General features: G+C 40.3%; 1 protein-coding gene across 21 annotated transcripts in view; it reads left to right on the top strand.

Annotated features, from left to right (window-relative positions):
- Positions 1-15,949, top strand: part of mark3a (MAP/microtubule affinity-regulating kinase 3a) — a 46,188-nt gene that overhangs the window by 28,126 nt on the left and 2,113 nt on the right. For 3 of the 21 annotated variants that reach the window (XM_025900908.1, XM_025900906.1, XM_025900907.1), the window contains exons 11-18: positions 2,130-2,242; positions 2,849-2,996; positions 3,713-3,930; positions 4,836-4,939; positions 5,396-5,572; positions 8,346-8,618; positions 9,584-9,610; positions 15,599-15,643. In XM_025900908.1, coding sequence (XP_025756693.1) covers positions 2,130-2,242; positions 2,849-2,996; positions 3,713-3,930; positions 4,836-4,939; positions 5,396-5,572; positions 8,346-8,618; positions 9,584-9,610; positions 15,599-15,643 — 1,105 coding nt within the window. Of the gene's footprint in view, positions 1-2,129; positions 2,243-2,848; positions 2,997-3,712; positions 3,931-4,835; positions 4,940-5,395; positions 5,573-8,345; positions 8,619-9,355; positions 9,550-9,583; positions 9,611-13,155; positions 13,236-13,442; positions 13,491-15,598; positions 15,644-15,949 lie in introns of those variants that run through there. The other 18 variants (XM_005453424.4, XM_003447784.5, XM_013272901.3 and 15 more) reach the window with 14 other exon arrangements.

Raw genomic sequence — 15,949 nt, 5'->3', positions numbered from 1 at the left:
GATTGCAGCCATAAACCATCTAATGAGCTGAGAATCAGAGAGGGAAACACAAGTGTTGGGACGCAGGAGTGTGAAACTGAGAAAGATGAGCTAGATCCAACGAAGGACGGGAAAAGATGGCAGATCAGTGGTTCTGCCTGGTTACAGAGGCGCAGCTCGTTTTTCGCTCGCTTTCTCTCTTCCCACACATGAAACCTGGTGTTAGACTCAAAGTGTTTGTGTACAGGTGAAGTAGAAACTTAGCTATTAACAAAGGAATGAAGATATTTTAAAATTATTGTCGTGAGCTTTTTGTTTCAAAAACTAAAATCATTAAAGCACAAAGAAACCCTCGAGTGGTGCTGAAAATTATGATTAATTTAAATTTTAAGCCTTTAGAAGTGTAGTAGAAAGAGCAGCCATGAAAAGATTTGGTAGTAATGGGTAACATTTTAAAATCAATTCATAAACCCCTGAGGATGCCGTGTAAAGAGTCTGAAATGATGATGATGATGCGGTCACACCTCTGTATTGTTGTCAAGTCTGGCAGCTGAGTTTGTGGTTGAGAAATACATTTTTGGCTACGGCAGCACATCATCTGCACTAAAAAGAGTGTGATTTAAAAAAACGATCTCCTGTCGGACACAAACAGCCTGCACTGACAGAACGGTTACTGGCAGGAAGTCAGAGCCCATCACAGGTCACTGCGAAGCCGGTGACTCATTTCTACACCTTTCCTTGGAGACCAGCCGCTCCATCTCTGAAGATGTAATCCGCATAAAAAAGCTCTCCAACGTGTCTCGGATAGAAGAGCGTTTTCAAAAATTTATAGGCTGCACAGCGTGTAGATGAGTGTAAAAAGCCTTCATCTGATGCATGGTGGGGTAACAAAGTCATATTTCCATTACTTCAAAAGGTATTGCTGCATTTTTTCTTTTCTTTACAAATGAGAGCTACAATGAAAACCAAGTGTTCCTACTAAAATTTAATGAATTACGTTGCAGGTATTTGCTTTTTACTCCTTACACAGTGTAAGTGTGCAGAGATTCATGTACCTTTTTAAAATGAACAAAACATGCATGTGGACACACAAAGTACAAATATATTTATAAATCATGTTGGATCTGTAGTGAGAAAGATGACCCAGCTTTACCTGGCATGCTTCCACACGTGACCTGGACAATGAGGAAGCTTAACGTCAAAGCTATTCGTGTAAATCTGTCTCCTGAGGACAAATTTGAGTTTCATACATTGCGAGTGGAGACAGTTCTCTTGTGTCTTCGCTGCGTGACCAACATTCAAAGGGTAGGTAAGGGTTAGAAAGAGATTTAAGTTTGGCTTAAGATGAGATCAAACTATAACCACAAATCACAGAGATGGACAATGATCTCTCCTGTGTTGGGACTCCTGGGTATGTTTTCCCACCAAATGCCAGTATTTGTTTTTCACGCAGCTTTGATATGTGGACATTCATTAAAAACTTGTTAGGTGTCTATTTGTTCAGATGAAACACAGATTGTTTCATCTGATTACATACCCGACTGCTCTGAACCCAACTAGAGCTGTGATTTGGAATTTAAAAGTAGTCTGAGTTTAACTTTGGGATTAGACTTTCAGAAAAAAGTGGTGTCCTCACATTCCAAACCCTTTCCAGTCAGCATTGCTTTGCTTCAAAGGTGAACCAGAAAGGCAGGAAGTCGATTAGCTGAACTTCACTGCCTGAAGCTTCTGACATTGTAATGTAGTCAAGCTAGACACACAAACTCCTAGCTGTGTAGTGCCACCGCATATCACGGGATCATAAACCTGCACGACTCAGTCACCAGAATACACACACACACAATTCTTGAATACAAAATCACATTGAGAAGTCAGTTAGTTTAATAACATAGATTTGACATAAAGTTGATAACCACATAACTTTAAAACAATTTTATAAAAGAAATAGTCATGTTTTGGTTTTGTGCTGTAATTGCCAGCGATCACTGTGAAAGGGTCTATAAGTAAGCACTCTCTCACACACTTTGTGGTGTATGAGGACCGCAATGAACTGTCACTGATCGCAGTAATCTACAGTGTCCCTTTTAGTTTCAGTGGTGTCGTGAAAGGTGGTTATTAAATTGAGCCTTTGATCGTTTTTGTTTGTGCAGATGTGATGGTTGGGATGGGCTACAACTTGGAGGAAATCCAGGACTCTCTGGCCAAGATGAAGTATGACGAGATCACAGCCACCTACCTGCTCCTGGGCAGGAAGGCCTCTGAGGTACAAACATAACAAACGTCTTAGTTCTTCAGTCGTTCAGCTATCAGTGGTTTGTAAACCAGTGTATGACTGCCGAATCTAACAGGAGCTATTTATAGAATTCTACCTTGTTTGGCCGTAGACTCTCGCCACATATCAAAGTGCATTAAAATAATTGATTTGAAGCATTTGGGGGCTTTTCCATGTCTTAAGCCTAATGGTTTTAAATTTGATCATGTGAAATAGTTCGTTGTCAAAGATTTGGCATTTGGAGAATTTTTTTCAGACAGCCATTTAAGCAGTCATGTAAGTCCTCTTCAAGCTTATAGCTGTTCATGAGAGCTTGGTTCTGATATAAATAAAGGTGCAGGAATTGAAACAAAGTGGGTCTGAAGTCACCATCTGAAGCTCTTAGCTCCCAAATGACAGCTTTCCCACTCATAAGAAATAATAGTTTTAAAATGATCCTTTGTACACAGAAATTCTTTTGATCGCATATCATGTGTCCTAGATTTTTAGTCTGTCTTGATTCATAAATCACATTCACTAATATTGGCAGTCTGTAATTGAAAAACTGTAGAAACTGAAGGGTTTTTGTATGTTTTGTATGTGTCCTTTGTCTCTCAGCTGGAGCCCGGCGACTCGGCCTCCAGCAGCAACTTGTCTCTGGCCAAACCGAGGCCAAGCAGTGAGCTCAACGGCCAGTCGCCCTCCCACCTCAAAGTCCAGAGGAGCGTCTCCTCCAACCACAAACAGAGACGTTACAGCGAGCAAGGTGAGCAGTCCACACTGTTGTTTTCTTCATTGAGTGAAACACAGTGTCACGGTCCTAGCTTTCCTTTTCCATGTCACGTGAAAAAGAACAGACTTGAAACTCTGCTGTACTTCACCTCTAATAATAAAAGTAGTTTTCTGCCAGTTGCTTGTTTTCAGCTGATAAAAGAAGCCGAATCGAACCTGTCACATGGTAGAGGCACTTTAGCCTTTCCTTTGTTTGCACAGCTCCGTGTTGTCCACTGATATAATGCTTTGTCAGTAGCCTCAGTTTGCAGTGCTTCCTGTCTGTGAGATCTGCAGCTTAAATGGCAACACTGAGAACCTTTTTACACTCCAGCATAAAAACACCAATTCAAACATTGTTAACTGTGTTTTCAAAAACTACTGTGGCATTTTCAGCCTAGCGTTTCTGATATTTTGGGAATTTAAGAAGACGACCTTATTCATTTAGTAAATGATGAAACCTGATTCAAGGCCACCATGGATTAAAATAAAAACAAACATTAATATGATGATTATATTGTAAATTGTAACTATAATTATGTTAATTATGTTTGACTGAGTCTGGGTCATATTTCTTTTTTTTTTTCTTTTTTTTCAAAATGTAGGTTAGATAAAACTCCTTTAACATTTGTATTTGCTGACTGAGGTGGACGGTATTCTTGAGAGATCCTGCACACATTAATCTGATTATTATACTTTCTCTTTCTGTAGTTGGTCAGAACCTCCCTCCAGGGATGGCTCATCCAAAGAGGAGTCAGACAACTACTGCGGAGAACAGCGTGAAAGAGGAAGGTGGAGTCCAGCTCCGTAAACCGAGCATCCCAGGAACCCGCGGGGCACCACCCTCCAGCCCTCTGATGGGCAACGCCAACAACCCCAACAAGGCTGACATCCCTGACCGCAGGAAAGGAGCCACCACTGCCCCGAGCGTGAGTGTTTCAGCAGTTGGCTTAAAAGTTAAATTAATTATCCGCTCTGTTTTTGTATGAAAGTTTTGGGGGGGGGGGTTTAAGCTAAATGAGAGTGTTTAGTTACAGTGGCTGTCATGGTTACTTAAAAGGAAATTCCACCAATTTTACACGTCAGTGTGTATTTCCTGGCATTGGGGAAATCCACTGCATTTAAGGGAAAATAATGGTATAAAGACTTTATTGTGTTCGGATGCATCTGTGAGAAAATGATGCATAAATGGGTAAAGCTTCCTCTCACAGGTGACATCACATGTGATCCCACCTTGTAAGGAAAAAAAACAAAACATCAAAGAAGTGAGCAATCGACTCCTGAGCTCTGGTTTTGTGTGTCGATGTAGTTGTCCAGATTTACACAACGAACAATGCCAGAGTATTGTTTAACAGTGTGATTCAGTCTCATGGTCTGGAGATTAGGAAATGTTTTTAAGCTGCACTCTATCACTTTAAAGCCACCAAACCATGACGTGGCAGTCTCTGTATGAGTCACTTCAGATTGTCCAATAAAATATGGCTGCCCTTTTTCCTTTAGTGGATTAATCCACCTGTCCACATCGACCACAATAAGCCTCTGTGGCGATACAAAATGTGACAGACAAGTACTACTTCTAATCGAGTAATGGAGATGTTTTAGAGATCAAAGACACGAGGGGCTTATCAGTACATTACAAAGCAAACAAGTTTTACTTCTAAAGTCTGCCGCATTGTTTCCAATTTTTAACAAAACTCACTCGATTTTGGTGAGATTGGCAGCATGATAGATTGAATTTAAGTACACTGTGCTTTAATTGCTGTAACACATGTTTCTTTAAGCCTTTCATTAAAAAAAGGTCTTCCATTGAAGGAACACATTTGTCTGTTTGCAGAATAACACTGCGTCTGCGGGTATGACCAGGAGGAACACGTATGTCTGCAGTGACAGAAACAACACAGACCGCCTCTCCGTCATTCCTAACGGGAAAGAGAACAGGTGAGAGGAGGATGATTGTAAGGCTTAATCAGTACAGGGAGCAGAATTTGAGTTTTCCCACTTATCAGTAAACAGTAGTTAGTGAGATCATTTTTGTGGGTCCTGAAGTCTGTATGTAGTTCTGTAGATTTAGATAAATACTGTTTTAGAGACTCTTCTACTCAACTTGTGTGAAAATATATATTTGTATGGTATTTCAAACTCACACTGGTTGAAGTTATTTAAACCCCAAATCTGTCCTTTTTCTTGTTAATAGAGGAGAAAAAAAAGGACCTAAACGGGATCCCTAGAAAAGATTTCCTTTGTCTCAGTCCCTGATTTTTCTACTCCTTTCTTTCTGTTTACTTTCCCCTTTTCTCATCAACTTATCTTCCATTTCTGCCTGTGTGTTTGTGATTCGGGGTCGGGGTGGGGTTTTTGTTTTGTTTTTTTCCCCCCCCGTTACGGCATGACCAGCATGACTGAGATGGCTTGTGCCACTAGCCCCCCGTCTGCCTTTGCAGCCGCTGCATTCGGTGCCTCGTCCAGTTCGGTGCGGCTGAGGTATCAAACTGTCGGCCCTTTGTACGCTTGCCAGGCAGGCTGGGCCACGCTGCCCCACTCCTACTACGCTCTGGACTACTGCTCGCCCAAGTAAGACGACAGGGTCTCCAAACCCCCCTGTCTGTCTCCTCTCATGTCTCAGCCCCTGTTTGGCCCCTTGCTAACCCACACATCCAGCCAGCTTCACACTCTATAACCCTACAACTAAACCATGGACGCCATTTCCTGCAACGAACAGTAAGCAAAGTGGTTTTTGGTGCCAGAGTCTGAAATGTATGCTCATCAGCAGAAGCAGGTAAATGTCAGTAAAATGAATTGCTATAATGACTGGTATAATTCAATAAAATATGTCCTCATTTTTATTGTTACTCTACCCAAGTCTAGCCGGTCTAATGCACTGAATTGTGATCAGAATGAAGACCTTTTTAGATATAAACACAAGCCTTAGTGCTACTGTTTGGTTTACCTGATGTTTGGTAACATTGCTGAGGTGGTGATAGGAAGAAGCATTTGTATACTCGGATCTCCAAAACACCTTAGTACGTATTATCTGTATTCCAGTGTTACTGAATCAGTAGAATCATTAGTTTTCCACAACATAAACAGATTTGAAAATGAGGCTTAGACAAGGTGCTTGTAGTCAATCTGAAATGTAACTGCACTCTATTAGAAGTCAGACATATAGACTAGGACTATATGACTAGACTATAGACTATAGCCACTTTCTTTTTCAGGGGGTGGTTAAATAAAGACATTTATTTCAGATCTAATTTCCACAAAACTGTCCAAAATCCAGATGATAAATGAAGCAGGGAGACCTCGGAGGTGAAGTCTTGAACACTGTCAGTTAGGCAGGTGAATTTTCTGAGTGTTGATTTCAGACGCTGATCAAAGCAGAGGTGGGGAGAAATGGAGAAAAATATGCATCTACACACTGAAATCGAGCGATAGGTTAAACTCGGTGTGTGATACTATTTTTCCATGTTTCCATCATCCCTCTGCCAGCCATAAACCAGAGGACCGCTTGCCCCCCCCCCCCCCCCCCTCCTTGCGACATTGCAGTAACGCACTCACACAGCTCTGCTCCTGATCTCTCCTCCATCCTCTGCTGTGAACTTTGACCCCTGATTTTCTCTGTCTGGGCCCCACACCTGTCGGTCTCCGAAATGATGGAAAAGCCCCCACTGCTCACGGCTCCCCTGCTGTCCCAGCTTCCTCAGACCCTCGTCTGTTTCTGTTTAGACTCTTAAGTGATCAGGCTCACAACTCACTGTTTCATTGTACATATCAACAGCTTGACATCTGGGGTGTGAAATTAACAGCTCATTACTGGTGAATTTTGGTTCCAGCTGCTTTATGTTTCCTGTTCTAAAATTGCTCCGAATTTATTGAAATAAATCCCACACACTAGCCTTAAATATTATCATAAAGATGTTTTGGTCATGTGACCTCACTTATACTATTTTCCTTGCCCTGCCGCCATTTTAATAGGTTAACCTAATTTTGTTTCTGCTCCCAGAAAGTCCCTACTCTTCAGTTTGGTCTCAAACAATGTAATGATCTTATAAAGATTTCTCCTTTTAGTTTTCTGCTTTGAAGAATCTTCAAATGACTCACAGACACATGAGGACAGAAGTCCTTGTGGCTCATTAGCTTCTGAAAGCGTTTAATCCAAAGGGAGGCACTAAAACTGGGTTCTTAGACCAGATCTGTGCTGGAGCTCAGTTTGCACAAAATACTTGCACATCTGTGGGTATGAAATGCACAAAATTAATCTTGCAGCTGTATTTGTTTACTGATAATCTCTCCATCATAAATCTGCCTCTTGTTGGTACTACCAGACACTTCATTATGGATTCACTTTAAATAAACACTTATGCTCTAATCAAGGGGTCTCAAACATAAGGCCCGAGGCTAGAAATGGCCCAGCAAAGATGCCAATCTGGCCCACTGGTGGTCTTTGGTAAATGTGAAGGAGGACATACATTTTAGACTTTTAACTGTATTTTCATAACTTTCACAGCTTGTCTTACTGATAGACCTCCCACAACCATCCATAATACACCAAAGTAATAGATAATCAAAGATTTCTTTCATTAAATAGAGCAACATTTCTTTATCACTTAGTAAAACTGAGATGTGCTGTTGAAATTGCACTTCTTCTTCTTGAGATACCTCAGAGATTAAATGTGCACTTCTTTAGACTGACAGAAAGGGGAGTTTCATTGGTCTGGCCCACTTAAGATCAAAGTGGACTGTATGTGTCCCCCAAGGTAACAGAAGTTTGACATCTCTGTTCTAATCTATTAGTTATGGCTACAAGTGCTCAGCAGTTTATAGGGAATGATGATCTTACGCTGCGCTACATGCAGCTTCTGCTTGTGGTTGGTCAGCTGTGTGAGGCCAGTGGTCACAAGACTAAAACATTAGCTGTAATTTAAAAAAAATGTATTGCAGATTAGTTATTCACAAACTGGCTGTTGCGTCTAAATCCACCAGCTGATGCGCAGCTTTGTTCCGTTCTGATTTTAATTTCCTACCCTGCTGATGTCTAACCTGCAGTATTCATGTATTTGAAACCCATGGCAGTTTTAGAAGTCCATGTAGAATAACCAGACCACACATTTTAAGAATACAGAGGCACGTGCAGTAACTCTGCACAAACATTTTTCCATTGCAGAAGTGTACTCGAGTATGTTGCACAGTCACAGCTTCTGCGACTGTGTATAATCTGGCTCCATCACACTCTACCTGCACAAATGAGTGGAAATGTTCAGTGTGTTGAAGTACACGTCTGCTCTGGAAAAACGGAGTGTAAAACCTGCTTTAATTGTAACTTCTCTCCCCTCTCCATCCACTTCAGCAACGTTGCCGTGTCTCCCGGGAGTCAGAGGAACCCGGTGGCGTCCACCCACAGCGTCGCCAACGCCACTACGCCCGACCGTCTCCGCTTCCCCCGAGGCACGGCCAGCCGCAGCACTTTCCACGGCGGCCAGCTGAGAGACCGCCGCACGGCCACGTACAACGGCCCGCCGGCCTCCCCTACTCTCTCCCACGATGCCACGCCTCTGTCTCAGACCCGGAGCCGTGGAACCAGCAACCTTTTCTCCAAACTCACCTCTAAACTCACCCGCAGGTAGGCGAGGAAATGCGTCGCGGCACATTTTGTAGCGAAGCGTGACGGGTTGATGTTTAGCGCTTTCTGTTCAGTCAGTTAAAAGGTTTAATTTGTTCTGAAGCAATAATTTTTTAACTGTTTAAAAATGTTAAAGCTTGAATAGAGAGAGGAAAGACTCCAGCTCAGCTCTGCTCTGTGCCATATAATCTACTGCGACTCTGTTCAAATTTGAAACCAATCAGCACAGTGCCATGTAGGATTAAGATAAATAATTACATGCTGGAGGAACACTTCACTGTCCTGTACAATGTGATTTATGCTCAAGTCTACATTTGTTGTCTGTCGCTGCCTGGTTGCTGCCAGAAAACCTACAAACATCGTAAAGAAACTGTAATTGGATATTCAGACATTAAACACAGCAGACCACTTTAGATCATTTCACTTCCATGATTCTTTAAAGATCTTGGGTTGTAATGTTTTTATACAGTAATCATTTCCTGCACTACACGTGCTTTAGCACTGTATGTCTGCTGTATACTGTATGTGTTACTATCGTACTTGTAGTTTTTGTTTTTATTGGACTATATCAAAGTGAAAGCATACATTTTGAATCGAGGTTAGTCTTGTATAGCTTTTCTTTGAGTTAAAAAACAAACTTTAACTTGCATTTTCAGGCCTCCTTAAAAGCTCGACATCAGATTCTTGTGCACTTCTTACTGTGGTTAATATTGTCACAGTGAGAGTCTCGATTTCAGGCACTGAGAGCAGCAGCCAGGCCAGTGACATCCCACCTGCAATGACTGACCTAAAATGAGGAATTGAAATCATTTAATCCTGAATTAAAAAATTACAAATGAATCTTTATCTTTCACTGTTAATGATTCCAATCACCGCATTTTTGTTCACTCATTCGATCTCCCCCTCCCCTTTCCTTCACTTCTCTTTCACCATTTTCACTGTTTCTTTGTCTGATTCTGTTGTAGAAACATGTCATTCAGGTTTACCAAAAGGTAGGACTCTTGTACTGCCTTTCACTCTGTACCAAAACAATGACAACAATCTCACAGAACAACTTCCTCTGAAACTCTTTAGACGTGTGAGGCTGCTGGCACTGAACTAACACATCGCTTAGCAGAACAGTAACGCTCTCTGGGTGCATTTACACACACTGCTTACAATCAGATTAACGTGACAGATTTCTGTTCTCACATATTAGGCCTACTGACATGACTCTAAGTAACCTACGGTAACATAATTTAATGTCTAGGGAAGATTGTTCTTAAAGGAATAGTTTGGTTTTATGTGTTATGTATTAGAGCACTTGTGCGTGCAGTCCTCCCTTCGTGAAGGTTATACTTTTAGGTGGTGCAGATGGAGGATGATCTCATAGGTTAGTGATCGTGGTGATATTTCACTTCCTGATTACTAGATTCATTTTAAATGTAACCAGCCTCACTTTTGTCTCATTATGTTTCACTATTGTAAATAACACTTAGGACACAGGCGTGTTTTGTCATTTGTGTGCATGAACAGGAGTTCCTGTTCAGATTAAGAGGGTTTCTGTCTCTCGTTTGACTCGTCTTGTTTTTTTTCCTATCTTTTTAATTTGAGTTTAAGATAAGTGTGCATATGTGGAGACAACCAAACTCATTTTACACACATACAAACAGCTTAAATGAGTTAGCAGAACTGTTGGCTTAAAGCAGGGGAAGCAAAAAAGACCTGGGCAGACATTAGGTCTCAGTACTGTTTTAGCTGTTCAGCTGATATCTGCCCATTTATGGTCATTAAGTGCAGTCAGATGATTAGACTAAATCTGTCACCTTTTGTATGTGAAGAAGGCTGTGATGCAGGTGTAGCCTACTTTCCACTTGAAACATGGAGAGAAAGAAATTAAACTCCCCGTCCTGCCCTGGATACTGGATCGCCCAACACTATCTGTGCTGTTTTGTGTATAAACAGTTTTATGGAGGTGTTTGTTCTGGAGGAGGTATGTTGTGGACCTTTCTAAGCTGTGTCAACATCCTGCAAAACGATTATACAGAAGAATCAGAAGCTCTTAATTTTAAACGTTCACGAGGACAGGACGATTTAATGTGGCAAACTATTCCTTTAAGATGGATCCATTGCAATTTAAAAAAAAAAATCAGACTTCCTTTTGCTTTAATTGGGTTTTACCTGGTCTCTGTGTGTAAATGTGCTCGGGGTGGCCGAGGTTGGTCTGGGTGGATAAAGGCTGATTGGGAAAGCAGACTGGACTCCTTGAACAATCAGTCAATTAACCAACAGCAACAGCAAAGCAGCTTGCCACTAATCAATCGTCATTGCATGCATGAGGTTGCTTCTTACAGCTGCCATTGATTCTGGTTTGATTTCTCACCACAGTGGTTGATTTTAATGACTGAACTCATCTTAGATTATTCTGCTGCTGCATTATTCACCAAAATATATATTTTCTTACTTTCTTTGGCCCAGATATGTCAGAAAGAAACCACCAAGGATTATATTTTTATATTTTTATCTGTTTCTAAGCCGTTAAGTACATTTATAAATGCAACTTTGTATACACTGATGTTTTTGTAGACTTGGTTCTTTCCCTTGGTGGGTACAAACATCTCATTATGTACAGGTTCAGAGAAAGGGTCTTCTAAAAGGCACGTCGCTCAGCCTTCCTCTGTCTCTTTGCACTTTTTTTGTTGCGCTTTGAAGGTTTTCTGGGCTTTAGCCAGTTTTTTACCTTCGGTTTAAGTCAGAAGAACAAAAAAAGGGGGATCACACAGACATATTCTCCAGAATACAGCATTTATTTACTGACCATTTTTGGCTATTTTTATTTTATTTTTTGTAATGTACTAATACAATCCACCTGATAGGCTTTTAACTTATAAATCAACTTAAAAACTCCACAGTTCCTAAAATTAACACGGAGATGACCTTATTTAAAATGCTCTGTTAAATGTTTTCTAAATTTGTGATTCTTTTTAAATCATAAAGTGCTCAGCAAGGTTGTTTTTACTGAAGAATATCACCCACTTCTTCTGTAACATGTTTTGCCCTCAGTAAACTTCACTTCTATCTGTCAGGCAAGCAAAAACTGCAGAGAATGTTTGAAGGATTTAATTCTCAAAAAAATATTTTTGTGTCTTCAGAAAGTTGTTTTAGATGCAGGTGCTGGAAATATTCTCCCCTTAATGTTTTCTGTTCAGTGTCTTCTAACATTTGGGCCCATACTAAGGATGAGAAACAATGTGTAAGACATTTTCACTACAACAAGGTGTTTTTTTGATTTTAAATGGGTGTGTGGTGACACGATAGTATAAATGGGTAAATGGGTCTCTTCAGACATTGCTAAGAACTTTTCTTAATGTCCCACTTTGTAAAAGGAGGCCTTATTTTGTTTGGACATGCTGATGGTTTCCTGCGGACGTTCCAAGTAGTCGGATCAGCCATTCCAATAGGGGTTGGGATTTAAGAGAGGAGGCTATTAAACACTGAATTCCTCAAACGGATCTTGTGAAACAGCATGGTAGCTGTGGTCAAACTGAACCAGTCATTGATGTACATATCAAAAGATCAGAGGAGTTTTGTGGCCTTCTCAGGGAGCTGTCTTGAGGCCCATGGCTCCCTCTGGTGGCTGATTTTGTAAACTGTCATCTTCCTCTGGCAGCGTCATCGTCATCCAGAGCCTCCTGTCGGTTCTGCTCAGGTGTCATAACCATCCTGCATTCCCATTCATGGCGTCTCACTAGGGTTTTTGTGTTTGTCCTCATTTCTGTGGCGCACTCACTGTGACAAAATAGAGCAAAAGACTATAAGACGAGTCAAAAATAAAACCGAATACAGTAATAAATTGTGTAGTTGGTTAAATGAATATAATGAAGTATTCAAATGAGAATTGAGCTTAATTACCTTCTAGTTTAAAGTTCTCTATTTTCCTGTGAACACTGATGCAATCACTATTTCAGTGTAGGCCTGCAATATCAATTTTAAGATCTTGCTGTTAAGTAAAACTAAATCAGAATTTGGCTGAAAATATCAATTGTTCACAACAAAGAGCAAAAATAGTAAGTTTACTAGCTTAAAAAATGAGTCCAATTATATTAATTATCTAAATAAATAAGGATTAATCAGAAAATGTGGAACAATTGCATGATTTTTTTTTTTTTTTTCATGCTACAAAGAACAGACAAACTGAAAAGTGGAGTTATTGAAAACTCTTATGTTCAATTTCTTCAGAAGATGAAAAGTCTTAGCTACAATTTATTTATTTATTTATTTTTTTTTAAATAAAATTTCCATTTTAACCAACAATATTATTTATTTACTCAGTTCCATTTTTGACTCGTCTTATAGGCATTAACTTAATTTTGTCTGGTTTGGGCCGCCGTACATTTCTGCTAAAAACTCATCTCTGAACGTAACAAGTTTTCTTTATTTTCCTCGTCCTCGGGACATTTTAGGTTCACTCACATTCTCCTCCCGGTGTGTTTTTTGTCTTCCTTACCTTCTTGTGTCCTTTAACCTTGACCTCTTGCTGCTCTTCCTCTCTGCCTAGGGTCAGTATTGACCCGGCCAAACGGCAGTCGGCCAAAACAGGGCCTGCCAACCCTTCTACCCAGGGAGGAAAGACCCTTAGTAAGTCTTCTGCCCTCCAGTCTCTTTCAGCCTTTTCTTCTTTCCTTCCTTCTCATTATCTTCCATGTTTTTCTTTCTTTTCTTTTTTTTTTTTCCTTTCAGCCTGTCCTCATGCCATTCATTTAAATATTCTTTCCTTCTTTCTTTTCTTGTCATGAGTCCACTAAGATTTTCGGCACATCCTCAGATTCACGTTTTTTCTTTCAGATTCAGGAGCGGAAGATATAGAGAGTTGTAGGAAGATGAAGATCTAGAGTAAGGGGCTGTTTCCATCCCTCAATCTCTCCTGAGACTAAAGTCTGAGTTTCAGACTTCCCTTCCTACATTGCCTCACCCCGCCTTGCCTCACTCTCCCCCTCGGTCTTGTGATTTTTCACAGCCTCTCTGGCCGACCCAGGACCTGCTGTCAGTCCTGTCTGTTCGCTCGTCTTCTTGTTGTCGAGTCCCTCAAGCTGTCAGGAGTTTGGACTCTGTCCCTCCTCCACAACCCCGTCCTGTTTTCTGTTCTGCAGGCTGCAATGCATGCTGGGAGCCTGACACAGTACACCCATCCTGTCTGAAAAACGGGGAGATTACCGACTATTCACTTTTAATCTAATCTTGTCTTACAGTACAGACATTTTTTCTTGTTTGTAGTCGTTCAGCACCCTCCCAAAACAAGTCTTTTCTGGCAGTCATCACTTTGAGGGAAAGATCTGGCAGTAGGTCTAAATTTTTATTGCAATCCAGTAAATTTTCTTGTGAAATCAACCTGGTTAGTAGGAAGGAATCCCCTGCTTTATCTCGAGTCTTTGTTTGTACAAGTGAGGCTAGGAAATGAATCTGCAGATTATTCCTGTGTATAAGATGCGCAGGAACAGTAAAGGATTCAGAATGAATCCAGCGGTAAGCCAAAGAGGTCATTTTTGCTTTATGGAGGGGAAAAAACTGCACATGAAATTGCAAATTTCACAAATTACTTCTGACTAATGCAGAAGATTTCATCGTGCTTTCCTTAAGATGTCCCAAATGTCGTCTCACTGCCAAGTTATCAGCTCGTCTTCTAGTTGGTAGGAGAGCCATTACAGAATCACACATATACACAAAGTCCTGTCTATGGCTCACGTTTGTGACTTAAAAATAGTTGGTGAGCTTTTTGTTCTGTCGATCAGTGAGCGCGCTTCTGCAGCGCTGCTGAACGTGCTGCAGCTTCAGTCACAGGGACAAACTGTGAAGGTTTGGTTTGGTTTTTAGAGCCTGAGCGTCATGTTGGAAGGAGCTTTTCCCTAAACAGTGCCTGTTTTCATGTGCGTCACACACACGGCTCGTATCAGGATTTCATCATCAGTTGTCTTTTATATATATATATATATATATATATATATATATATATATATATATATATATATATATATATATATATATATATATATATAATATATATATATATATATATATATATATATATATAATATATATATATATATATATATATATATATATAATAATTACTGTTAACCTTAGGAAAGGTTAAGCAAGCATTTCTGAAGCTGTTTTAAATGTAATTTTTAAAGTGATCAAATAATTTTGATAATTAGTCCAAATGCAAATAGACATTTTTAAAATGTCACGTACCAAGGTTTAAATTGTTAAATAGAAAGAATCATGATGGGTCACGTGTTCTCTAACAGTGTATTTAAAAGGCTTAAACTGGGATTTTATATACATTTACTGTAAGATCCATCGTCAAAGGATGTGTTTGCAGAGCAATAATCAACTTTCTTGTATTTTATTTTTATTTTTTTACCCCCATTATCGTCCTGTCATCCTATAGGCCAGTGAAAAGATCTGCTTTTTTTATTCTTTTTTAGCTTTTTGTGCTGTTCAGATGTAGATTAGAATCTTTTTTTGTTTGGTTTTTTGAGAGGCGAGAAAGTCCAGTCAAGTAGCGCTGCATCACTGCCTTCACTTCCTACCTCACCTGAATGTGGCCTGCAGGCTGCATCTCCTCTTATTTTGCTGCTGTTTTGCGTCGACACACCGCTGTCAAGCTTTTCTTTGTGTGTGCTCCTGTTGGCTTCAGTCTGGGACATGAACAGTCATCACTTCTTTGTTTGATTTCTTTATTTATTTTCCTCTCTCTTTCTCACGACTCTTTGTTGATTTCAATGGAAGTCAAAGCTTCCATTTCTTTTTCTGTTTTTTGGTGGTGGCTCTCGTCGTCGTTCAAGTATTCGTCACATTCTCTCATTTTTAAATATGATTTTTCACTGGAAATGATCAAAAATGGTTGTCATGCAAGACCTACATCTTTTTTTTGTTTCTTCTTTCCCCCACACCCGCCCTGACTCCTCCTCCCCGTCTGATCTTCTTTTACGCCCCAGAGTCTCCACCGAGTTTGAGAGAAACGGGAGACTTGAGGGCTCAAGGTGAGGTTACCTCCCCCGCGTTCAGTGTGTCTTCCCTTCCGAACGTACGCTTCAGTTTGTCTCCGTCTGCAGCATCATCCAATTTGCTCAATCCCCCTTTCCCCTGCATAGGAACCACTTTGTGCTTACTCCCTTCTGGGACGTTCGAATGTACTGTTGCATCTTTAAAGCCTCGTCTTTGAGTGTTTTTTTGCTAAAATTATTGATTTTTTTTATTTATTTGATTTTTTTTTTTTTTTTTTTTTTTTTTTTTTTTTTTTGCATGGCACAGTATTTGTGAGCTACTTTTGTTAGCATGGCATGCTT

Source organism: Oreochromis niloticus, linkage group LG19 (genome assembly GCF_001858045.2).
Source record: "Oreochromis niloticus isolate F11D_XX linkage group LG19, O_niloticus_UMD_NMBU, whole genome shotgun sequence".
Classification (NCBI taxonomy): Eukaryota; Metazoa; Chordata; class Actinopteri; order Cichliformes; family Cichlidae; genus Oreochromis; species Oreochromis niloticus.
The sequence above is the reverse complement of the archived record's forward strand: the minus strand, read 5'-3'. Positions and strand labels throughout refer to the sequence as shown.